This window comes from Ciona intestinalis, chromosome 7 (assembly GCF_000224145.3).
Source record: "Ciona intestinalis chromosome 7, KH, whole genome shotgun sequence".
Classification (NCBI taxonomy): Eukaryota; Metazoa; Chordata; class Ascidiacea; order Phlebobranchia; family Cionidae; genus Ciona; species Ciona intestinalis.
This window is the reverse complement of record NC_020172.2, coordinates 2,394,736-2,420,218: the sequence shown is the minus strand read 5'-3', so window position 1 is coordinate 2,420,218 and position 25,483 is coordinate 2,394,736. Positions and strand designations below refer to the sequence as shown.

Sequence of the window (25,483 nt, the reverse complement as noted above, 5' to 3'; positions counted from 1 at the left end):
CCTACATGAGGTACAACATGTAGCACTCGGCAACTCGTAACTTAACAACTTTTGTGCCTTCTTTGCCGCTTCATTAAAACGTAAACCAAAGCCTTTGAATCTAACCTTATTCCAAATTGGGCGCTATATACAAACAACGATCTGACAAGTACACATGCATAGAGCTTATAAGATGCATTTGCTTCTAAACTGATTCTACACGGATGACAGTTAATGCGAAATCTACCGCTTTCTAATGAACGCCGGCAGATAAAGAGCCTAGACATTACGTCATACTGTGCAGATCCTGCCGAAAACGAACTAGTAGCGGTGTACGACCCGCCGTCTTGTTTCCTGTGTCTTTCTTCGCCTCGGAGCAAAAGACATGGCGCTTTGTCCTGAGTTTGCCTTTTTCTTTTACCGGCCCTTTTTGACACATCTTGTTCCACACTGCCGCTCGTGGCATTTACAAAATCTACACAAAGTGTCTGACTATTGCAATACATGTTTGTATGACGTATGTAAAATTTTACCGTTAGTTTATTTATCGCCTAACAACATAATAAACAGTGAACCTTGAAATTTATCATACCACACAAAAAAGTACAAAAGGTTGGCATACCAGACACAGAACATAACGATATATAGGATATTTGATAACTGTTACGTATTATATTAAACCACCTTAAATTATCAACAGGCACGTCTATTTTATGTATAAACTATAAACTTGAATAAAACAAACGCAAGAATACTTTAGCTACAGTACCGAAGGGAAAGATAGGACACCTTTTTAGCACATAATATCCAAATATCCTGGTCGTGTTTTAAACAACTAACAACGGTGTATAGGAGTCCCGGGGATACGGTTTTAGAATTCTTTGATTATTCTTTGTTTACTACCAAATGGGACGAGAAAATAGAATGAAAAGGTGTATTATCTTTCCCCACCCTACAATATATTAAACACAACACCATACCCCTATAATTGTATATCGTGCACTTTACTCTCACAATCCTTATATAGTCCAAACACAAATCCGTAACCAACAACTTAGCAATACTTTAAACTTAACATACTCTTTTATTTAAAACTGTTTTGAGCTAGATACTAACAGAAGTTATACAACCGTTGAGTATAATCCGTTCAAGTACTTATCTCTAAGCTTTGCTGAGTCTCATAAACCGCAATAAATATGTCATGTTATTCATATAACATCATATTAAACAGCAAAGTAAGCAAGATTGGTGTTAACAACAATTTGAATTCATTTTCTCTTTACTACAATCTCATCTAACGCAGAGCTATAATACTATGACTGAACAGAAAGCTATGTCCTTGGCGGCTCTAATTAACGCCGCAACGTAAATTCAATGATTAGTTTTATAATCTTCTGGTCGAAACAGCGCGACAAAGCGTTTTTGATAAAGATTCATTCGAAACAGCCCAACACTTCGTACTTATGAAAGAGTTTTAAAACCTTACTCTTATATATTACATTACCTCAATCAATACATAGTGTGACACCTTTTAACATTATATTTTCCCGTCCCATTTGGCATAGTAAACAAAGAACATTCAAAGAATTATAAACCGTATATACCCTTACCAATCCCATATACCGTTGTTAAATGTTTAAAACACAGGGTATTTGGCCATTACGTGCTAAAGATGTCCCATTTTCCCCATCCTACTATATATACACATTACGCCAGACCTAATGACTCAAACATACTGACAAAGGTAGCTTTTAATGCCAAAAAGTGCCTGGCCGTATAGTGAAAAGATACTTACACTCTGCTTAATACAATAGTGCAAGTGGATTTGACAGCCTATATAGCAACAAAGAGTTACAGCCTATATTCTGCTGGGTATAAGTATTGAACAAGCCATAAATTCCGCGGCTTTTCATTGCGATTTTAGAATTTTCGAAGCGGATTCGTAAGACCGCTTTATATAAGTGTGATTCTCATGGTCAAGATAGGCGTACAGAGAACTACTGCAGATATAACTCGCCAAGCGAGCTTTAACGCAAGCATTTAAGTTTTCCATCTCAATGGTATTTAAAGGGAAACCATCTTGATAACCTGCAATGCAAGCCGTAAATGTTCTGTTCAAGTCGAAACCAAGTTCCAGAGCATGACATTTCATAAATGCTGCCAAAGTGGCCAACTCAAAGACATAGGCACTTTCCTCAGAATCTCTAAAGTCGATGATGCCTATAATATTAAAATAGCAAGTTCTTATCTTCAACAGAGTCGAACAAAAAAAGATATATGCCTATAGAAGTCAGTCAATATAGGGTCGAGGAAGATGGGACACTTTTTATTCTATGTTCTGCGTCCCATTTGGTAATAAACAAAGAACATTCAAAGAGTAATAAAACCGTATCCTCATCCACGACTTCCCCATATACCGTTGCTAATTGTTTGAAACACGAACAGAATATTTGGATATTATGCGCTGAAGGTGTCCCGTCCTCCCCCACCCTACTATATGTCGTTTCACAATACAAGGCAAACATCTCGTGACATTTTGAATGTCACATCGCGCCTCACCGAACCGTGTAACCTCTGGTTAAAATGCGAGCAGTTTAATTACTGCGCCACGGTACCTATGGTAATAACTAACGAGCACAAAGCTATACAGTACTGCGGGATAGAATGGGACATCTTTAGCACATAGTATACAAACATCGTGATCGAGTTTTAAACAATTAACAACGGCATTTGAGAGTCGTGAGGATACGGGTTTGTAATTCTTTGTGTGTTCTTTGTTACTACCAAATGAGACGAGAAAGTAGAATGAAAAAATGTTCTATCTTCTCCTACCCTATACTATATATATTTATATACACCTATAAGGTACAAAGGCTTCCCAGTACCATGGAATCGATATGAAGTTTCTTTGCAGTCAGATTGCTTTAATTTCTTCAATACTATGTTTCCAGCGCTTCCGTCTCCATGAATTAGACCTAAAAACATCACGACAATAAACTTTTGTTGATGGCAGAAGAGCAGTTGAACAAACGAAAAATTTGTACAATTTAGGTACAATCAATTGGACTATTGGGCAAACTACTTAAGTGTATAATGTTAAAAAATTAATTTGCAGATACCCTTTCTAAATTCTCCGAGCTTCGGCAATATTAGAGTTTCAAACTTGATCAAAATCTTGTGACAAATCTCCTGAAGTTCGGAATCTTCAACGTACTTAAGTCGGTAGCCTACTTTTTCAAGAGTAAAATTTTCCAACCTCCATAATGTGTCACGGCGAGAAACTTGATGGGAAAGATTAGAATTCTGTGATATTGTATATTCATATGAGTGCGCTGGTGCTGGTGCTATGTTAAGATAGGTAAGAATTAAGACCAAGGAATTCGGGCACGGTCGGCGCATTACTCCTGATACCAAAACCGTGCCAGATTAGGGAAAAATATAAAATAACTTGTTTCGTTAAAGGTCACAAACATCACTTGGGTACTCTGTTAAAAATAAGTTTGTAAACTAAAGTAAATTAAACATTTTGGGGTAATATATATGGATGGATTAAGAAATCTGCTTTAGTTTAAAAAAATATCATGCCTTTAACCAACCTGTAAAATTTTGTTCATCTTGCCGAAAAATCTCGCCATATCTTTTACAACATTGGTAAAAATTGCTTTCGCTTATGGTGACGTCATCAAATATGTCACCGTGAATAAAACTGAGAAGTTGTATCACGTGACTGGACCCATCTGAAACAAACCTGAGGTAGTTTTAAATATTTAACTTATTTTCAGCCAACATTTACTATTCTCTCATAATGACGAGTTATGTTACAATGACGTCATATGTTATGATGACGTAAAACCGCACTTTGCGGTGGCCAAATGGGACCTGAACATTTAGACCAAAGTCGACCCAAAACCACAGGCTGATACAATTTAAAAAGCATTTAACAGTTTCTAAGAAATGTGTAAAATGTGAGTGTAAAATAAGACTAATTTGGTGACTATGGCGATTTCCTATATGACCGTATATACGACAAGACATATTCGCCGCTTAAAACACATTAATCTGTATTATTTAAACAAATTTACATATAAAATGTTGTACCGATTTCAACAGTTGAGATTGTATCTTTGTTTCTTGTTTGAATCGGACGAGGAACGTTTAGTCCTGATGAGAATAAAGTTTCCATCGCTTCGTTTATTCCACGGAATATATCTGAAACAGGAAATTTGTGAGATTCTTTCAATTGGGGAAGGAGTTATACTGCATGTGAATGATAGCTGGCATGTTTTAGATACAAATACTGTTTTTATTTCGTTCCATGTGGGTAAGGTATTTGTTCCAATTATTTATTTGTTCCAAACATTTAGACACTATTTTTAAGACGTCGAAATGAAACATACTCCACAGCTTCAATGTTAAGTTATTGTAATTATACCTTTAGGCTGTTTTTGGTGTAGTAGCGGAAATTTATTATGCGTATATAGGTATACATGATTTTAATGTATATATATACGAAAAGCGTATAAGAAACACTATATATAATTTGGATACAAATAACAGACAAACACACACACCGAACCTGGACTACAAGATTCGTCTTTATTAATTATCTTTAGCACATAACTTTCACTGCTTCTCGCTGTCACACAATAATTCTCATCCTCGTACCCACTTAACTTTGTCACATTATCAACAGTGATATTAAAATGCTCATAAACTAATTCACGAATGAACTTCTCCCGCAGTATTTTGCTTGTCATAATTGTCTATTTAGAAAATCTAAAACAGGCACCGTGTTATTACCATCATTATTTATTTATCCTTAAGAGTTGGGACAACCTATAACACATCTCTTCTGTTTTACAGGTAACAAGCAATAAGGCCTACCCTCGCAGCAATGGAAACATGTATAGAAGCTAGGGTTTAACTCCTACGCGGCTGCTGTTTTAGCCGTAACCAATAAGCGACTGGAGCGTTTATAACTTGATCAACGCACTCTCGGCTTAACGAATAGGCTATAGGTGTATTGATAAACAACTATCCCACAGGAACCACATACAACAAACATATCGACGTCGATAGACAAGAAAGAACAAAAAAATGTTCAGTCGCTAGAATAAAACAATAAGCATTAAAATGCTGCACACAATAAAAATAAAGACTCTACGCTCAATACACGCACAATATGAGGCTAAACTGTAACTGATAACGAAACGGCACCGCAACTTACAGAGAAAAGAAATAAATAAAACATTTGGAGCTAACAACAAGAATACGCGAACATATGCGGCGATCAAACATTATATGCATTATCTGTCTATATTACAGCAGTTTTATTATAGGGATGTCTAAAGCTTCCTAATAAAATTGGATATTTCCGCCCGGATTCTAGCACAACATATTTAGTTTAAATATCGAGCACTCAAACGAGTTAACTCTACATGGCTATCTATAGTTAAAGGTTCATTTTAAGAAACTCGAAAACATGGTTGTGTTGAAACTTTTCGGTATTTGATTGGTTAAACCGCCATTTTATTGGTGTTTTGTGTCTTTGTTTTAATCGGAATTATAGGATAGGCACTACAGTTTCAGCAGTTTTATTTCATCTAAAACAAAGATTCAATCTAAAGCAATAACAAGGACGTATGTTTCACATAACAGAGTATCCTTATACAGTTAGAGTGGCGACGATGAGACACCTTTTCATTTTATTTTCTTGTTCCATTTGGTAGTGAACAAAGAACATTTAAAGAATTATAAAACAGTATCCTCACGCCTCTAACATACCGTTGTTGATTGTTTAAAACACTGACAGAATATTTGGATGGTATGTGCTAACGGTGTCCCATCTTACCCTACAGTAAAAACTAATACATATATAACATACAGTTTTATACAATTGCGATTGTTGGTTAATCTCTATTTGTTGGTACAGAATTTAGAATCATAGCAACCACTTCAAATCTGTTTTTTTCTGCCTTTGAAGGAGAAATATGAGTTCTGATGTAATTCTATCTGCGATGATGCTTTTATAAAAAGTTCTCTAAAAATGTCAGTTAAAAGAGTGGCCAAGTAAAAACGCAAAGTTTTTCATGTGTGGTGTATATGCAGGTTCGTCCGAATGCGCTTAAAACACGTCAAAAAATAGTCTCCAACCAGCAGAGAACAGGCGATAAAAATATCTACAAAAGAGAAAGTGGCGAAACAAAAACAGGCAGAATTAGAAAGACCAAAAGCAGTGACAACTGAGCACAGGGAAGCAGGTTTTGTGGTTTGCAATTAATTTATAGTGCCAACCGATTTACGTTAACATTTGCACAAGGCAGCACTTTGGGGGGTTCGACTACCAGTATTTACAATTTTTTTGCGGTTACAACGATTGCTAGAAATGTACACAGTTGTTCGAGCACTATACTGTACACTGCAGACCATTTACTTGGGATTCTGTATTGTACTGGGTTACTGTGTGAGAAAAAATGAAAATAAAACAGAAAAATCGATCAGGGCCCGAAGGTTGAAGGGTTTGAGGTAAAGACGGTTAAAAAACAACGTAAGGACTTTGTACCAGGTCGTTTGCGCGGTGCCAGTGATGCCGAGTGCGTTATTTTGATTGATGGATTACAGGTAACAGATTGGAGAGCATGGTAAATTAGTGCAAAGTCGGCAACACTGTGCGGCAAACGGTGTACTGGCACGAAAGTGTGGGATCTACCTGGTAAAACGGACAGTGGTCCAGAGGTACGGGGTATATTGAAAGGCCGATATAATGTAAGGCATGAGATATCGAGCAAGATATGAAATAGCAAACGTACGATTTACAAAACAAACCACAGAAAGGGGTAAATGGAACAAAACAACTCATTCAAGCGAGGTTTTCACTAGAAGTATGAACGACACAGTAAAATTGAATTTTACGTGAATTATAATTTTGTACATGTGTATTAGTGAGGAGTATTTATATGACAAGTTTAGCAGTGGCCAGTGAAAACCAAGCTTGAATAATTGCGGAACAAAAAAAAAATCAACCACAGGTATATCCGGCCGCGAATTAATGCTATATCTTTCGTAATGCGTTAAAAGAACCAAAGATATAGCATTAAAATTGCGGTCTATGGCTAAAAGTTCAATATTGCGAAACGCGCCGCTTGGTGGTGGGTGACGCTTAAAATTACGGACAGCAGATGTCGTCCCTGAGCCACGCTAGGTCGGAACTTTCAATCATCCGTTTAACTTCATCTGTGTCGTAGTCTGAGAACTCGAAATGTGATTTCCTTCTGCAAGGATCAGCATATGCTATCCCGCTGCTTAATGTGATTTGGTCAATAAAGTGATCTTCCTGTAAAACAAAACAAAAACAACTAAAAAACAGAAAATCAGTTTGAAAACATTTCCCAAAAAAAAACAGTAAGTCTTAAATATATAAGCCTTTAAATACATATATAAGCCCCTGGTCTGTGGCCGGTTAAAGGCACTAACTTCATTATAACCGCGCTCATAATCCAATACGCCCTATAGGTCTCAGGTGTATACCTAAAACATTGTGCTATAACTAGTGGTTAATGTATTATTTCAACCAATAGTTATTTCACCCAGTTAGTGAACGCAGTAATACACCTCAAGACCTTAGGAATTTCAATCTTAAGTTCCTAAGTGTTGTATGGTTTCGTTTCGCTTTAATAAACGGTTGCTTGAATTACTCTGATGCGGTTAATATACGTCCAGCTATGTACTGTATATATCAGCCATATGTCGCGACCTACTTTTCGCCTATTGGATTTACCGAAAGAAGGAGTGGCGAAATGGATAATAGTCGAGCCGGAAACGAAGTGCTAGCAAATGTTAGTAGCCGGAAACCAATGCTTCGAAACCCGACTGTTAAAATTTGATTTTTGCCGCGGAAGATTCATTTAGGAGGGGGGGGGGGGGGCGAAATGTTTTCACAGTACCGTTGGTTGGATTAGTGTTTCCGGTAAACGTGATGTCATGACTGTGCGCCTCAAACCTGCCGTGCTTAAATGAATTCACAGGAAACCCAAACGACCTTCCGCGTATCCGTTTTGGCTTAGAGTGAAAATCGAGCGATTTTTCACGAACTTCATTACGAAATTGAGGTGTGTTTTTGTTTCTTATTTAGAAAGGCCTTGAACAAAAAGAGAAGCGTTTTCGCGTCTACATAAATTATGCAAGACTAAAACACTGGGGCCAAACATTTTGCTCGTGAATAATTCAAAAGCAAAAAAGACAGCGTGCTTTCCCTATGGTATTAATATGGTTTAACGTCAAAATATTGGTGCGCGGATAAAAATCTTCGTCTAGTTTCACGTTCCGCTGAATTAGGAATATGACAGACAATAAAGCTTATTCTTTGTGAATCTAGATCGCGTCGTTTCGCGTCAATTCACGATTGCTCGCGGTTACGTTAAATGCAGATGCCGCACGCTGGTGGGTGACCACAGAGGACATAAACCGATTGACATTTAAATGATCCCGTTGGATTGAAACCGACACTCGAACTGCCAAACAATGTATTCTGGTAAAACAACTTTATTACCCAACCATACATCCTTGACAGCAAACATATAGGTTTATGACGAAACAAACGACTTTGACATCAAAGGGGAACGCATCATTATATATTAAGCGTGTTTGATTATTTTGAAACATCATAGTCGTTACAGGTGGAATGTACAACAACACATTTATACGACTTAGGGGGAAGATGGATACCATAAGCACCTAATACCTATTTCCCAATGGTTTTTAACAGTTTAACAACGCTCTTTAAAGCCGTGAGAATACGGTTGTATTAATATGTAAATATTCTTTATTTACTTTCAAATGGGCAATACAAGAGAATGCAAACATTGAACACCTCACTCCAGCCATTGCACAACTACTGCATATGCCGTTCCATTTAAACATTGCACAACTACTGCATACGCCATTCCATTTAAATTAGAAACCACCATAATAAAATTGTTGCGGTTAGTCCATGGTGCAAGTCAAACCATAAATACCCTAAAATCAAATCAGGTAAGGTATCTATGGTCAAATGTAGCCACCAATTTAACAATTGAATCAACAAGAGAGCAATCGCGGTTTGTATGACGTCTATGTTGGGAGTTTTATATTCCAAGTTGACGCATCGCGAAGGAACTGATGAAAACGAAAGTGAAAGGTGACGGATTGTATTAAAATCGATTGGCGAAAGGTCATCGGTATAGCACGGTGGACGTTAATAGTAGGTCGGGGTAAGATGGTCAATGTACTCATTCTCTTTTATCGTCCCATTTTTTAGTAAATAAAATACATTCAAAAAATTATTTAACTATATTCTTAAGTCTCTAAAAGAGCGTTGTTAATTGTTAATAACACGAAGAGGAAATACGGAATGCAATGTGCTAACGGTATCCATCTTACCCCACAGTACTTTCTATTCTCACGGTATGGAAAACACATTTTGGTTGAAAATCCGTCGACAATTGCTTATGCACTGTTTTTAAATTGGCTTATCTTCCGCGCCGTGTCTGATCTGTGGCAGCGTTATCATTTTCCAGTGACTTGAAAGGGAATGGACAAAGAGAATAGCGTGGGGGCTTGGGAAAGGCTGAAGTCCACTTTAGGGAAAGAAAAAAGAAACTTGGCAAGTAGTCGCCAAAACTGGGACGTAACAAATTGATTGACAGTTTGCTGATCTTGTAGTTTTGAATGCTAATAAGATTTGACAGAAGCATCGATATTTTCCGAGATAAACAAGCAAAAGGAACGCATTACGGCCGCTGAAATTGATCAATAAGATTGAAAATGGACATTGATATTTCTTTGTTTATAAAATGACCGCTGGCTTGTTAGATAAGCGCGCTGTCACGGTTGACGATGTGGTGCTGGAAAAATCAATTCTTTCAGATTCTAATTACGAGCATGATCGAAAATAAAGAACCCGGTCAGCTGCATACGACTTAATTAAGGAGAATTATGATTTTCGGAAGGAATTGCGGACAATTTTTAATTGAAAATGGCTTTGTTTTGCCTGCTGTTATGCTTGTATTAATTTGACCAATTATGATCGCCAGATGCATAAGACAAGCATTGGGCAATGTTTTTGAGATTGGCTTGGCTATGTGATGAATCACTTGTAATAAGCAATATTGAAAATGCCACAAAAGCAACCACAGGATTAATTGGCCTCATTTGTCAAGCGGGTAGCACATTAAAAACAATCGAAATCAGCATTAACCTTTAAAGAGAATCATACTGAGACATAAACACCAATAAGCATGAAATATTGGAAGATTTAAAGGGAGCAGATAAACAACATTGGCCGAAAGCAATCTTATATAATACATAGTTGACTCATTTGGCTGGTAAGAGCATCGACGACAGTACGACGGTTCAACAAGCAGCTAGCACTTGTATGAGCTACTTGAGTTCTACGCGGAGTTGTTTTGAAACCGGCTACTTCCCACGAGAGGCCTCGCACAACGAAAAGCTAATTCAACTCCGAATTAATTGGAAAATCAACACAAACTGACGCAAGGTTTTGTGTACATAACAGAGATCTATGTGTTCTCACAAAGATTAAATCGTTTCGGCTTAAACTTATGTACATATACATATATGTTCTTTTAAACTGTAACAAACGGTGGACCATGTTCAAAATGTCTAAATGTATATTGGTATACTAAGTTATCGCATAAACTGGCATCAGTTGTGCTAATTTAGCAATGCGAAATGGCATCACATAAATACTGACTAAGAACGTTTCGTTTAAAGGTGTTTGTTATTGTTGCGTCAGGAAACGGATATTATGATGTAACAGTGAGTGAAAGAAAATGTTGTGATTTAAACTAAAGCTTCTAAATCTAAACTAAAGTAAACTCAACTGTAACCTACAGAATGCCTAACCCATAACGCCTATTACTTGTTTGTGCTTGTAAGACCCACTGGGCCGTGTCAAGCGAAAAATTAATCAGATTTGTGGGTTTTTCGACTTTAATTCCATTTAAGACTCTCTCTGGTTTAAAAATAAACAAAAAATCGCCGACTGCGCACATTGTTAATAACTGGTGTACAAATTAAGAACGCATTAAGAGTTGTTTTCTTTAAAAGTGGCCACAAATTGCCTATAAGTGCTGGTATTGACGATACATTTATCATTGTTAGTGGTTACCGGTATGTTAACATTAAACATTATCACCCGATCAAACAGTTAAGTATGCTTGGTACCGCTACAATTTGCGTTTACAGTGAATTTTCAAGTGTTTAGATATCGTAAACCTTGCTAATGCGCACTTTTGGTGAACCAGTTTTTGCTTCTGTAGGTAACTTTTTCTTGGTATTGTACACCTCGAAATGCTGCAGAGCCCGAAGCACATGCTGCATTCATTGCCGCAGCCCAGCGATCAGCTGTTTTTCGTTTATTTTTCGAAACTCGCTAGCCATTATTACGTCGCAGGGTGACTCTCCTTTTCGCTCTTCGCTTTGTGACGTCATAATCGTGTTATCGAATAAAAGGCGTGAACGTCGCGAAGCAGCGAAGCCGGTTCGGCCAAGAATTAAAACAGAATAAAAATCACTTGGCCGTAGCGCCAATTCGGTTACAAAGCTAAACACAGCGATGTTTGCGACTGTGTCATGGTTCAGAAATCGCGCGATTTTACGCGTCGCGGATTTTCACGAGACTCATATATTATTGAAAGCACCTCGGCAAAAGGAAACCAAAGGACACTTGACGCGGGGTGGGAGACGGCTTGACCAGGGTTCCTTATTATTAAAATGCTAAAATAAGTCCTAAGGGCTAGAAGCGATATGTGTATTCGGTGTAACTCAACCCGAGCGTGTTGACAGATTACCACACAGTGCAAGGGATGCTTAACCTTGACCTAGTAACTCATTACCGCAAGGGTTAGTACCGTGGATTCAAAACAAGGCAGATATTCAACCGAACTAATAATAACACAATGACAAAGCTTCCATAAGCAGTGGTGCAACTTATGGGAACACGCAATTTCTAACTGGGCAAGTCTAGGCTTGTCGTTCGCGGAAATAGGAAATCGGGTAATAGGGAAATTCGGTAAAAAAGTACGCACGGGTGCTGTATTTGGGCAAGACCAAACTTGCCTTGTTGCAACGCCTATTGAAAATAGCAACAGGAGGGTGTGACGTTAAACCACTGTTGGTGTAATATTTGATTTGTGTCCAAGTAGGGGTATTGGTATTGAAAAGGGTAAGGTGTAACGTCAATACATTAATCCTCTTGCGTGACAATACGAGTGCAATCGGTCATGTAGGCTGGTAACTATTGAAAATGTAAAAAACGTTCACAAAAAATGGCATTTAAATGACATCGTGTACAAAACACGGTGGTCGTACAGTTCGTAGCTTGCTATGGATAGCTAGAGGCTGTTTAGCCACCTTACCGAGGCTGGCTATCAAAACGTCGCGACAATTTTAACATCGGCAAAGTTCACACAATCGCTTTCATTGCCCTTTCCAAGAGCGCAGTGCAAGCAACCGTGCAGGGCAATGGTGGCGCAACTCGTGCCCTATGGGTGACTCATGTATCTGGGATGGCTGGATTACGACGCCAATAAAAGTTCGCTTTATTTTGCCAGAGTTCCTGTTTATAAGCTGCAGGAACGTCTGGCGCCTGCTGTGGATTGTAAACTTTAAATTGAAGGACAGTTTATAGTTTATGTATCCGGATGTATTGCGCTGTACCGCTATTGAACAAAGGAATTGCGATTGCGATTGCGAAAATAATCGCTCGTTTGCAGGCTCGCGAACGATTTCGCTATTTGTAGCAATCGTTGTGACGTAACAGCGGTTTCCATGGACGGAGTACACAATGACTCGACACGATGGCGCTAAAGAGTCGCGGGAATTAAAATTCGCCTTATGTAACCAACGCAACCGTGCATGGCGCCACGAAGCTCGTACATTGATAACCAAGCGCAGACAGATTACTTTTCCTTGTATTCAAGCTATTAAACCGCCATCGGCACGAAGCAAACCCTTCGTGAGTCATTCCTCGGTACTAACTGAAGTCACGCGATGACCCCGCTATTAAATTGTGGTTTCCGCGTTCTTTCTTTACCGTTGGTAAAGACCATACGTGGCTTCATGTTGTACAGCCTAAGTGCGCCTGGTTTACATTTGATTAATAGAACATTCCGAGCTCTCCCATTAGGACGATAAGACTTGACGCCAGAGCCGAAAACCAATTCCACCGGTTTCTGGTTCGTTTATTCTTGACGGGCTCTCGCGCCGACAGATGGCCGCCAAGACACGGAATTGAAAAGGCCCGTCACGCTGCCCATATGCCCGCTCCCAAAGCTCATATACTCTTACCAGTAGAACAATGCGTGGATTATAATAAACCAAAAGCCGAAAGGCAGTTCTATGGCGAATTACAAGTTAAACAAACCACTACCCACCAGCTGCTGTAGAAGTAACGTCAGGAAGCATTCGACTATAATACCTGACTCGAAACGCGTCACAATTTTGAGCTGGAGACATAAAAGCGTGGTACCACTGCTCACGGTTCGTTAGTTCGGTTTCTAAGTACCACGCGACGAGGAAACGTTAAAAAAGGTCATGTTTTGTAACGCACGACCAGTATGGGCCATTTCTGTCCAGCCAGCGCCTGTTAAATTATCCCATTTTCTATTTATATATCCCTTAGCAACCTTTATATATTAGTCGCTCTATTTCTGTATTTATTGAAACCCCAGGAATATTAATTGGAAAATACGATTAAATTAATTAATGTAAGCCCCTAGCTATAAAAAAACGGATGAATAATAGAACGATTATGACGTAAAATCGCGACTATTGTCGCAAATCACGACAACAAACAAATAGAAACGAAGTGCGTGAAGTGGCCTCTATTAGCAAATAAACAAGGTTGTTTGTTGATGGTCTATACCACGCGACGCTATATGACGTCACATGACACGTTATTGCATCATCATTATAATGATAGGATCTATTGGTTTAATCCATTCGTGGAAGCAAATGAATGGTTTAAACGGAAGAGATTGTTTAGATTAAGCTATGGTGTGTCTCGTAGATTAAGCGCATGGTGTGTCTAGTGTAAAAGTGTAAGAATCACACGGTGCGTGGTACGAATACTTGCTATTCTAAGTTTTCAAAGTCATTTCTATTGCGTCACAATAACGATGCGTCAACCGACTTTTACGTAACAGAGTGAATAAGCTTCTCGATCGCATGGTCGGGGGTTATGAATAAAGTTGCGTGACTTGTTCGGGAAATTGGAACGGGCGGACCTAAATTACATGTTTCAAGTGAAGCTCTTATACCGTGTAGGCCTTATGCTTTGTACACACTATACCGTGATGACTAACGGAAACGCATTGATGCAACCGACGTATACGTTTCAATTTGATCAACAAACACCTCTTTACGTCATAATATCATGACAATGGGTCACACAGTACACGGTAGGCGTTCGCTTTTTATTCTGGCGTAAGAATTCACTGCGAAATATGGGAGAAGCAGAGACTAACCACAAAACCTCATGTGACGTATGTAGGCGCTTTGTGACATCACAACCAAAGCCTTCAATATGCGTGACGGCCTTACATGATAGTAATTGCTTCAATTTCATGTCAGTAACTCCTCGTAAATTATGGCTTCCATCGTTCCTAGCAACGAGGTATATACGACAGCGTGGCAAACACGTGGCTTCACCCACACGTTATAACCAAGTGCAACGGTCTGTTGCCCACCTATTCACGGTATATCCGGCCCAAACGACCGTTGGTAAAGATAAAGTGGGGAAATCGAATGGAAATAACGAGAAATGACGCGCGTGTTCGTGCGAGAAAATATCGAATGCTCCCCCATTGTTACGTCAATCAATGACAGCGCACGCAAGCTTGCATTGTCACACTCCTATTACGTCAATAACGTTCAATGAAAAATCGCAACTTAAAATTTAAAATAGGTGTGTCGCAGTTAGCTCTTCCGATTGGTCAAGCCAGGAAACGCCCCTCATCACACCACGTGCCTTAAGTCCAGTCATCAATTTATTCAAATCTGTGTGACCTATTTTAGGAGCGTAGTAAAATGATGACACACACTGTCCAATTGTACTTAGGTCAGATATAGACTGAACGAATAAAAAGCAATATACAATGATTTCGAACCTCGTGGGAACATAGAGCAACGGATACAGATTGTAAACGGTGGCGGTGATATCGGAAATTATGAATGAACAGCCGTGAGATTTTAACATGCAGTATTGCGCAACTTGACTTATGTTATACTGTACCACGCTGTGTAGGAGTTCTCGTCGATTAAGAACGGCTTAAATTCGTGCCCAGCGTGAATAAGACCATGTTAGAACTTGTCTTCCCAGTAATTATGGTAGCTAAGGCAACCAGGAAATTGGTGACTCCTAGCAGCTCCTAAAGATCTAAAACCGCCGGTGAATTTGTCAAATATATTTATCTTCTGTTGCCGCCACATAGACTACTGAAATCGACTACAAACCTAAGATGAAACACGTCAACCGACAGTTTCATCGTAATCCGGTTCAAAGGGAAACATGGCACGCTTGGGAGTCAATTTTCACAGCTCTAACTGCCGACCTTTTGCCAAGTAATTGAATTTTATCTGTTCACACTTCATTGGTTCTTAAGGACCGGTGCAATGGACAACAGATATAGTTCGGGCAAATGTACACAAACATAATGATATAATATGCATCTCCTGTGCGTCATATTTGCGTTATATCAATGTGCAAATGGCTATATCTCTAGTATAGTACTGCGGGATGAGATGGATACCGTTATCTCATATCGTCTCCTTTTCCTAATCGTGTTTTACCAAAACACATTTCATTTTACAGTCGTGAGAATGCGGTTATATAATTCTGTAAATATTCTTTGTGTACTACCAAATATGTGACGATAAAATGGAATGAAAACATGAACCATCTAACAGACAGTAGACCAAAGCAAGGACCTACACTGCGAAAATCCGATACATCTTTCGCAACTTTCAAATCGAATTAGGAGCCCCAAATTTTTGTGGTTCACTAACGGCTAATCGGTTGGGTCATCGAGCCCGCCAGTTCCCAGGCTCGTTAAGTTCCAGCTGATCCCATTCAGGAGACACGAAATAACGTCGTCAGTGGTAACCCGACCCTTGAACCTAATTCTCCGACGATTAGAGCTGAACGCGTTTGTGGATACAGTTGCTTCATTTTACAAGTGATCAATAAATGATCTCACTTTAACTCAATGGGCCATTTTCGAGATAAAATACCCCAAGAATTGTATGTGCTACAGGTTAAAGAAGACGCACAAGGTAGATTCTGGTGTTAACGATGCTTTCCCATAACGCCATATGTTGTAGTTTCTAATGTATTTCAAAGCACGTTGTTTCTGATTACTGTCAATTTTTTTAACATAAAAACTGCTAGGTAATTTACGAAGACTTTTAGTGTCACGTTGGTACAGCATTTGGTTTTCTGTCAGTGTGGTTGAGGTATAAGTGTATAAGTACCCCAGTCGTGCATGAGAAGGTGGTATATGGGGTATTGGGGCAGCCAACGAAGCTCAGACTACGGAAACACAAAGCAGGAAACCACAACCATTGGCGTTCAATGAACACGCTTTAAATACAGTACTATGTAAACATACCTTCAGCCTCGTAGCCTTTCCCCGAAATACAAGGATATAGTCACGATAGGCGGCACCAGGCTCACAAAAGATGGAATATTAACAATATGTACCAACACGTAAACGACCATGTGGAGATCTGAACCGTGAGATCTCGTAATTTGAAAGATAACATCTGTTTATAGACAACATGAGCGTCGCGTATTAATAACTCCCTACAGAGCATGTACGTCTTGTACGACATCCAGAGTATATCCAGCAACAACGGGCAATATTTACGAGCATTTAACGTCAAGCTATTTATCCTTGGCGAGGACAGAACACACGTGGATATCTCAATGCTAGACAAACAAAAACAACCTCGGTTAACTCCAAACGAGTCATGGGCAATGCAAGCCGTCCGGAAACCGTTTGAAATTAGACAGCTTGTTTGAGGTAAGTCAATTAGACAATTGAATTTCAGAAGGGCTCGCGGACAACGCTGTTATCGGTGGTAACTGAACTCGGGGTGTCCGATTGTGTGGTTTTCATTTCTATGACTCATTCAAGGGCACCCTTGTGACTTCACTGAAGTCTTGATGAAACAACAATCGACCACTTTCAATTAAACTCGCTCTTTTTCATGGGGGTGGGGAAACACGTAGATAATCGACCACACAGAGTAACTATACCTCTACCCGGGCGGACATTATATGTTTCATTTAATACACACAATGTAGTCCTAACGATCGGGTAAGCATTGAATGGTACAGGTGAGGCAACAATTCTATTTAACCGCATCCATTTCGAGCCCCACACCTGGCAAGCATAGTCCCGAGTTACCACATAGCTCTTTGGACAACGCCACAATGTTATTATTGCATCATACACAAGATGATTCATGGTATAACAAAAGCCATTATTTCCTGTAAGTGATGGCGCCTATGGGATAAATCCACCAACAAGCAAATAACAAAGCGAGCATAGAAACCACGCGTTACCCCGAGTATTGTTAGTTCACAATTAAGCAAAGCACTTCTTGGACAAGAATAAAACTACTCTTTATCGCACAATAACGCATTATGTATGTGTTTCCTCCTGACTCATTGTAGACGGATACCTGGTCAAGTGACAGTCAAAGAAAAGGCGGAAAGACGTAATTTGCGCCTTGCCACCTTAACCATATGTCAGCGATAATTGCAGAGCTGTAACCGATGCAGAAAGTTATCGTTTGCCCCCGATCGACACTCTTATCATGTCACAATAGGCCAAGTACCATTCTGGCGCGTCTTTGCAACCCTTCTGTGACGTCACAAGCTACTCGAAGGGTCCTCGGCGGTTTATCGAATCAGAATCGGGGATTCCGCGTCTCGTAGGTGATGTTAACAAGCTTCCACCAAGGCTTCCCCATTTGCGCAGACGTCTTGCTAGCAATCGGTAAAAACACACGGACACAAATTTGCGAAACACTTAAAACATCAAACGTCGGCCACACACGAGCTAAGGCGCCATCGCCTTAAATTAAACCGCGGGGCAACCGCCTGTGTTTAATCTATAAGGTGTTGCAGATGATTTATGAGCAACCAATTCCTCTTTGTTTACGTTTCTGAGAAGCCGTATTCTTTAAAACAAAACAGCGCAAGCCAGCAACAAAGATCTCATAACGATATAATGACAGCCTGAAGGCAACTCACTATTTTCACTCAGTTATAAAGTTCATTCCTAGGCCAAGCCCCTAAGGACCAATGGTACACCGCGTGCTGTAACCACAGAAGTAAGCCACCTGTTATAAATATAGGACAGCAGGTGCATGGTACGTGGATCCAAAATCTTGGAATATCAACTCTAAGCCTAACCCTGCGGTCTTGTGTCAATAGAAGGACAAATATACGGGTTGAATACGTCGAACTTACGCCCCGAACTCGCCTCACCTTTTTAGGAAAACCCGTGTGTTCCACATCCTGATATTATTCATCGTCATAGCAGGCTGTGTTACGTCACAGTTTCCCGTATAATTAGTTTCATTTTCCGGAAACTGTCTATCCTTATTGGGGAAGGGGATTTTCTCCTAACGTAAGTTTAAAGGGTCGTGACGCAAGACAGCTTAAACCCATCAGACTATGACAACATCAGACCTACAGGGTTTCATTTATGCAGAGGAAGTTTAAACCATTGCCTATGGGTAATTAAAAACAAACGGAAGTATTTATAAGCGTAACCCTTGGCGTTGAACAAGCGTTAATCACTCCAACAGAAACTAATACGGAAATATGACGTAGAATGACGTCATCAGCGTTGTGCGTGTTAGATAATCGTTGGAAACAGAGACTGATAAAGGTCCTTGCGTTTCTTGGCACGTTTTAATTGGCAGCTTCAAACGCAGGTTTAAATCGTCTTATCGCTTAATTAATTGGTTAGTTTGAAGTGAGCCCCGGTTTGGTGTCTGCCAACGGGGAAATGTACATATGCGTCATAGCTGAGTAAAATCAACATGGAACGGGAAACAGTGGGCGATATGATTCTATAGCCACACTATAGTACACAAGCTATAGGACATGTTTGCTTGTAGAGTTACGAAAGCTTGCCCGATGCGGGAAACGGGTGGTCCACTGCTGATAATTTTGTGTGACTCATTACTATGGATCGACAAGACAGGAATCTCTGGCAACAATAACAGACCCTCATATGCAACTGCAGATCCTACATTTGACTTGTTTACGACGATTATCGTCATGCGTAAGCGCTCAAGGACGTTATGTAACTGTTGGTGAAAAGCCAAAGGTATATTTATTCCACCACACACCCCAAGAGTGTAGGTGCTTTCCTAAGCGTTAATAACAAACCATCCTATTAGTGTTGTGGTTAGAACAAAACCACAGAATTCTCAAAAGCACTTGCGCAAATCAGAGGTCACCAACCAAAGAAGATTATGAACACAGTACACATGTTGTGTATTTGGGAACAACAGGTCATAAATAAAATTTAAAACCACTGTTTGCGTTTGGAAAGGGTTAAATTTGTTTTATAAAGACAAACATATGGTGATAATTTAACAATAAGAAAAAAACGAACAATGGGATTTCTTTGGCCCAATATAACCCGTAAAATTTTGGTTAGAAATTTTGGTATGGTGGTTTTCAAACTGCTAAAGTCTGTCATAACAGTCAAACAAAACATGAGTTAGTATTCTTGGCATGAAAGAAGTAACGTGCGTCACTGGATAAACTTATTTACTGCTAAACGGGTATAAGAGCAAAAGATTTAATATTATACCGTTTTAACTACAGCAGCAGACGTCACAGGCCCTCTGGATAAACGCGTGTGCAGTGTTTAAGGTCCAATCGTGAAACGACAGCCTTTCTGTTTGTATACCTCATATTTACAAGCCTATACTGCTAAGGTCGAAAACCTTTTAAATAGAACATGATATGCACGATTCTGTTTTTCATTGGGGAGTCTAAAAATATTTACTGTCTCATGCTTCGTCACAAACACTTCAGTGACGTCACAGATTCGCTTGTTATGTACGAGTACGGCTCGACACAGAAGCTGGGAATTTTACGAGTAAGCCCTACTGAGTAAGAAACCGAAAATTCTACAGCAAAACAATTGAAGTAAAAGAAAGACTGTTGAAACATGAGATCTTAAGATACCATTATACTGTCGAAATTAACCCTATGATCGGTTATAAAAAGCACGAAGTAGGATGTTTTCCCGTTAAATTTACAGCTCAGATAAAACTAGCACATGTACACGCCTACTTTTCAGCCAATCAATGCACATTGTCCGAACTCAGTAACCCTTATAGCGAGGTGCGGTGGAACTGCTGTTTACTACGAGAATATTCGCTTGGTGCCTCTGCGTGTAAACATGTTTTCTCATGAGCTGGTGTCTACGAATCGATAAAGCTGGAAAACTCACCGAAATATTTTCGTGGCTTGTTATTTTGGAGTTCCAGCTGGACGAACTCGTTAAGTTAGACGAACTCGGTATGCGAAAACACCCCAATCAACCAATGTACCCACGTGGCTAACCGCCAGTGGTTACGCAACGAGTCAACAACAACAGTGCAGTAGACTAGTAGAATACGAGTTCATGATATATTAGCACACAGCTGAGTGTCCGTAAGGGGCAATTCTCCTTAGGCAATTCTTAGCATTGAAGTTCCCCGTTACTTCACCGCAGAACTGCAGTTTATCGAATAGGCCTGAAGTTCAATTAACCTTGGATGAGCAGCGTTAGTTTTCATTATCTATGACCCCGACTTGTTGTAATCCGTTTTAAAATGTAAAGCCGGAATTTAACCTGGTTTTAGAAATGTCAGTTCTCTCTAACAAATCCAAAACAAGGTTTTACAGCAATCTTAATGCTTTCAAAGAAACGCAACTTGATGGCAGCAATCCAAATACAACAAACAACAGTAAATACGTCACATATAACCTTTGAAATGGCCAACCTGACTCAAACGTAAATGAAAAATGAATTAATTAAATGAATACAGACTGTTAATGTATTGCGCCCTAAAATAAGGGACATTTTAGGTGCCACTACCTGATTAGTGGACAAGGAAATAGACGGGCTTAAGCGCCCTTCCCAGCTAACAGCGTAGGAACCATTTTCCTGCTGCAATTTGCAGCGGCCGTTGTAAAAAATCCCGAAAAGTTTCAGGACAAGGTGTCGGGTTGCAGGACAATCCGAGCGAGCAAGATAAATGTAGGTACTGACTGTTGTCTTTGCTGTGTCCTGGACTTACCAAAAAGAGCCAGCAGCTTTTTAACCGTGTGTTTGTGAAAATTACCAACAAATTACGATAACGTTTTCAAATACATTTTTTCAAATTGGCGATAGCCCTAACGGTGGCGTGACAATAGTAATTTGAAAATAGGTCAAGAATATGTGTAAGTCAATGTCCCAGTTAAACATTAACTACAATAGGTAAGTAATGATTGCTGGGTCGACGAAAACATTGGTGTAAATTTTGTGTTGTGTTGACTTAACGCTAAAGGGCGTCAAAAATCGTTAGCAAGCCGATTACATAAATATAGGTTTGTTTTAAATCACGATCTGGCATTTCTTTCACTGCGTGGTGGGTGCATGCCGTGAAATTGCACGAAGGATTTAGTAATAGCATGGATACCAGGATAAACTGGCTCTCATGATCGAGAAGCAGAAGAGTAAGTCACGAATGCGTAGGACGCGTTACTACTGTGACGACATAAAGGTTGTTAACACTGAAGCGTAGAGAGATACATCAGACTATTCTTGCCCGTGTCAGTAATATGAGACGGCAGGAAACTAAAATATACAATAGCCGGGACAGAGAAAGCTATGTCGGCAATGGGTACCTCGCAGAGGAACTATACGAAAAATGCAAATTAGTTTCATATGGTGAACACGTAACGCATGATCATGACGTAACGTGGTGGAAATTTACTAGCGTCTTGCTGATGCATGATGACGGTGCAGTTTCGGCTAAGATCAGTTCGTGTGTGTTATAGTTCCTCGTTTGATTTACATTAGACCAAAGGGCGTGTCGGCAACAAGTAAAACAAGCCATTAAATATAACTATTTCATTCCCGTTTGCGCTACTCACGCAATGGCTTGTAAAGATATGTATATGCAAATACCCATGCGCAAGGGTAATTCCGAAATGAGTTTTATATGAAACAGCGCCTTCGCAAACTGGCACAGAAAGATACGCGAAATATATTAACCCAAACGCTCGCCGTTATAACGCTGTTCAACTTTGCAACATGTGTCAATCCAATTACATGTTTTTTTTTTCAGACTATATGCGTATGAACGTACGGTGTGTTACGCCCCCGCGCTAAGGTATACATCAGGGTATGGGAATAAAAAACCAGCATCATTTATTGTGAAAAATAGGCATTCATTTGGAAAATAATATTTCCTGCAGTTACAGGCGCAGCTTGGTAACAAGATACTTCCATTGGAGCAGCGGTGGCTCTCAGTGCTATACCAGGAAACCCGCGGAGTGGTCCGCATCTGACCATTGTGAGAGGATAATGCATACTCTCTGCGACCACGATGCTACCATTGTGGTGATATGAATGACAGCTATTGCCACGAAAAGTCCCTATAGGCGTCAGGTCACTGGGTATATAGCAGCGAAACACGTTACACCGAGGCTGTGACTCGATAAGTTTGGATTAAAGTTATCGACAAGGTTTACTGACGTCAACCGTGAATGCAGTTGACCGCATACGTACATGGTTGCGAGAAGTTAAAACAAAAAATACAGCGGCAATCTACGCAGCAATTGACCCGAGGCAAAAACAACAAACTGACTCAGTTTTTGCGATTCGCTGTTTTGCTTTATACTTAGCGGGAAAATAACCAGGAATATATTACTATGTCAACCAAGCAATTTGGCCAGAAATAGACCGAGGCCAAATTAGCGGTTAATATTACGATTCATTTAGAACGGGCGGCTAATTTAGCTGTAAAACTCATTCTCATAAAACGGTTTCGAGTCGCTCAAGGGCCTAACATTTAAAGCATTTGCGAAATCAGCTTCATTTCGAATTAGAAGACGTGCGTTAGAACGAAAATCGGTTTACGTATCTCATTATCTGGCGTCTACAACTGTATTATAAAGTGCGTGTAATGACATATACATTGAAAACCAATAATAAAACTTAAAGCTGCGAGAAAGCAGAGACCAGTTGACATATAAACACTGAATTAGCGCGGGTTTCAAACAGAGGGTTATTGCATTCCGTAGCGCTATTAAACTGATACATGACAGGCCTAATAAACGGGTAATAACAGCCAAACATCCAATAATGGTAGCGCAACTCGGTTCGCAGGTGTGCGCACGTTTAATGGTAAATTAAGCTCGGGAGGTACCAGCGACCTGTTATTCTGTGCGCGGCACAGCTTTAAGATTGTCTTTGTTGACAAATCTAAAGATGATAGACAATTTCCTGCCTAATGGTTTTTGTTTGAATATCAATAAGCAACTTATGAAGTGGATACAACATGCTATACGTTCAATGCGTATTGATTCCTAACATTGTTTAGGTTTGTATACGCAAGCGCGCATTTAAAGACCGAAAATTCTGGCTAATAGTTTACATATGGATTAAGGCATAATAGACAAAGGAAATGCTAATTACCTTCAGGTATTCGTTCCGGAAGTCATCGCCCATGTTGGCAAATGTAGTTGGGACATCAGGCTCCACGCGTTTCTGTGTGGTAGAGTTCGTTGGTTCCTGACTCGCCACTTGTATGCACCCTCTTACAATGTTATACACTTTTTCTTGTCCGCAGTCGTTGGTTATCGGCACAAAGTTAGCGTTTATTATTTGTTTTTGTTGGCAAGGTGTTGATGTTCGTTGCGTCGACACCAAGCTCGAGTTTGTGACGTCAGAAATGACGTCATTAGCACCGGAAACGATGATGAACTGGCGATTTCCTTCGGTGACGGTTTTGAAGACAGTTCCATGCACCAAACCTATCCTCTGGTTCGTATCGCAAGGGGAGGGGGTATGTACTTCGAACCTGCCACGTTTGGAAGGCACGGCCGTCACGATCGTAGCTGGGGTAATCGGCAGAGGTGGCACCCGTGGCTCGACTTTAACCGCCGTCAGCAGATTGTTCGTTGTTGCGGTGACTTCTTTGGCTTGCGGTTCGCTGTTACCTGAGTTGTTTTGAATGGGATTGATAGAGGCCACGACTGTCGGTTTGATTTCAGGTAAAGAAGGCTTGCTTTGAGACAGCTTTCGTTTCTTTGGCAAACGTTTGCTGGACACTTTTACTTCCGCCTTTAAGGCTTCAGTATTCGTTTCTATAATTTCCATGGATTGATCTGGATCGTTGTGCAAATAACTGAACGTAGAGTTCTCTGACGAGTCGCATTTTTTGCCCTTTGCTTTCTTTTTCGGTTTATATTTATAATCAGGGTAGTCGCACATATGCTGCAGTCGTAATCTCTCCGCTTCGATCAGAAACGGCCGCTTAATCGAATCCGCCTGCTCCCTCCAGATTCGACCTAGATTGCGGCTGATTTCAGCATTGTGTAGCTCTGGAGTTTTCTCCATTATCTTTCTCCGTTCGATTTGCGACCATATCATGAACGCATTCATTGGGCGCTTGATGTAGCCAGGCCTCGCCGCCAGTTTCTTTTGACTGCTTCGCGACGGCGGAGGCAATTTGATCTTTGTAGCGGGTAGGTTTTTCAACTCGTTCAATATGTTTTCCCTCTTGTTCTTGTTCGGCGACTGTCTGGGTTTCGGGTCTTTAAAGTCAGCCTCTTTTTTGATCGGACTGTCAAACACGTCTACTCCGCTAACATCAGGGCAATCTAGGATACATTCCAATGTTGGAGAGGGAGATGAAGCATGTAGGGCGTCTATTGACCTTCTTGGTGTAGCTACAGAACTGGATTGCACGATTTCATCGCTGTCAAAGTCCCAGTCCGAGCCCAAGCCCGACTCTGGCGAGCCCGGGTTGCCGTCCAAATTTTGGCCGGCGTGCAAGCTCATTAGTTCGGCCGAAATCTTTGTAAGTCTTGATGTACTTGCCATAGCTGAACTAGTCCAGAATATAAATATACAATCTTGAAATTCTCTTGCGTTGGTTGTTCTTCGGTTTTACATTAACAGTAAGATGCACTTACACCATTAAGCATTATAATAACAATTGTTCATAAGGCGACGTAATACAGCAGTTATCTAAACATAAACAAAACTAGTATTACCTTGTTTCTGAACCAGCAATAACAATATGAATGCGAAAGGTAAACAGGATATAGATAAGAGAAGTGCCTTATCTATACGAAGTAATAGTTTGGTTGCAGGGACAAATTAACTAGTCAAAACATCCTGTCCATCATGCCTTGTAGCGCCGCTAAACT

General features: G+C 40.0%; 2 protein-coding genes across 3 annotated transcripts; both read right to left on the bottom strand.

Moving 5' to 3' along the window:
* Positions 1 to 1,637: 1,637 nt before the first annotated feature.
* Positions 1,638 to 5,358, bottom strand: LOC101242153 (hydroxylysine kinase-like). The gene is made up of 6 exons (XM_026835240.1): positions 4,556 to 5,358; positions 4,078 to 4,188; positions 3,576 to 3,716; positions 3,099 to 3,260; positions 2,865 to 2,954; positions 1,638 to 2,199 (listed from the first exon to the last, which is right to left on the bottom strand). The coding sequence occupies exons 1-6, from the start codon at positions 4,734 to 4,736 to the stop codon at positions 1,889 to 1,891; spliced, it is 996 nt and encodes a 331-aa protein (XP_026691041.1). The 5' UTR covers positions 4,737 to 5,358; the 3' UTR covers positions 1,638 to 1,888.
* Positions 5,359 to 6,062: 704 nt separating this feature from the next.
* Positions 6,063 to 25,316, bottom strand: soxC (HMG transcription factor SoxC). 2 transcript variants are annotated; one of them, NM_001128862.1, is given in 3 exon segments: positions 6,066 to 6,505; positions 6,586 to 7,312; positions 23,745 to 25,295. In NM_001128862.1, coding segments are annotated over 2 exon segments (1,578 nt in total). In that variant the 5' UTR covers positions 25,155 to 25,295; the 3' UTR covers positions 6,066 to 6,505; positions 6,586 to 7,144.
* Between the last annotated feature and the right edge of the window lie 167 nt (positions 25,317 to 25,483).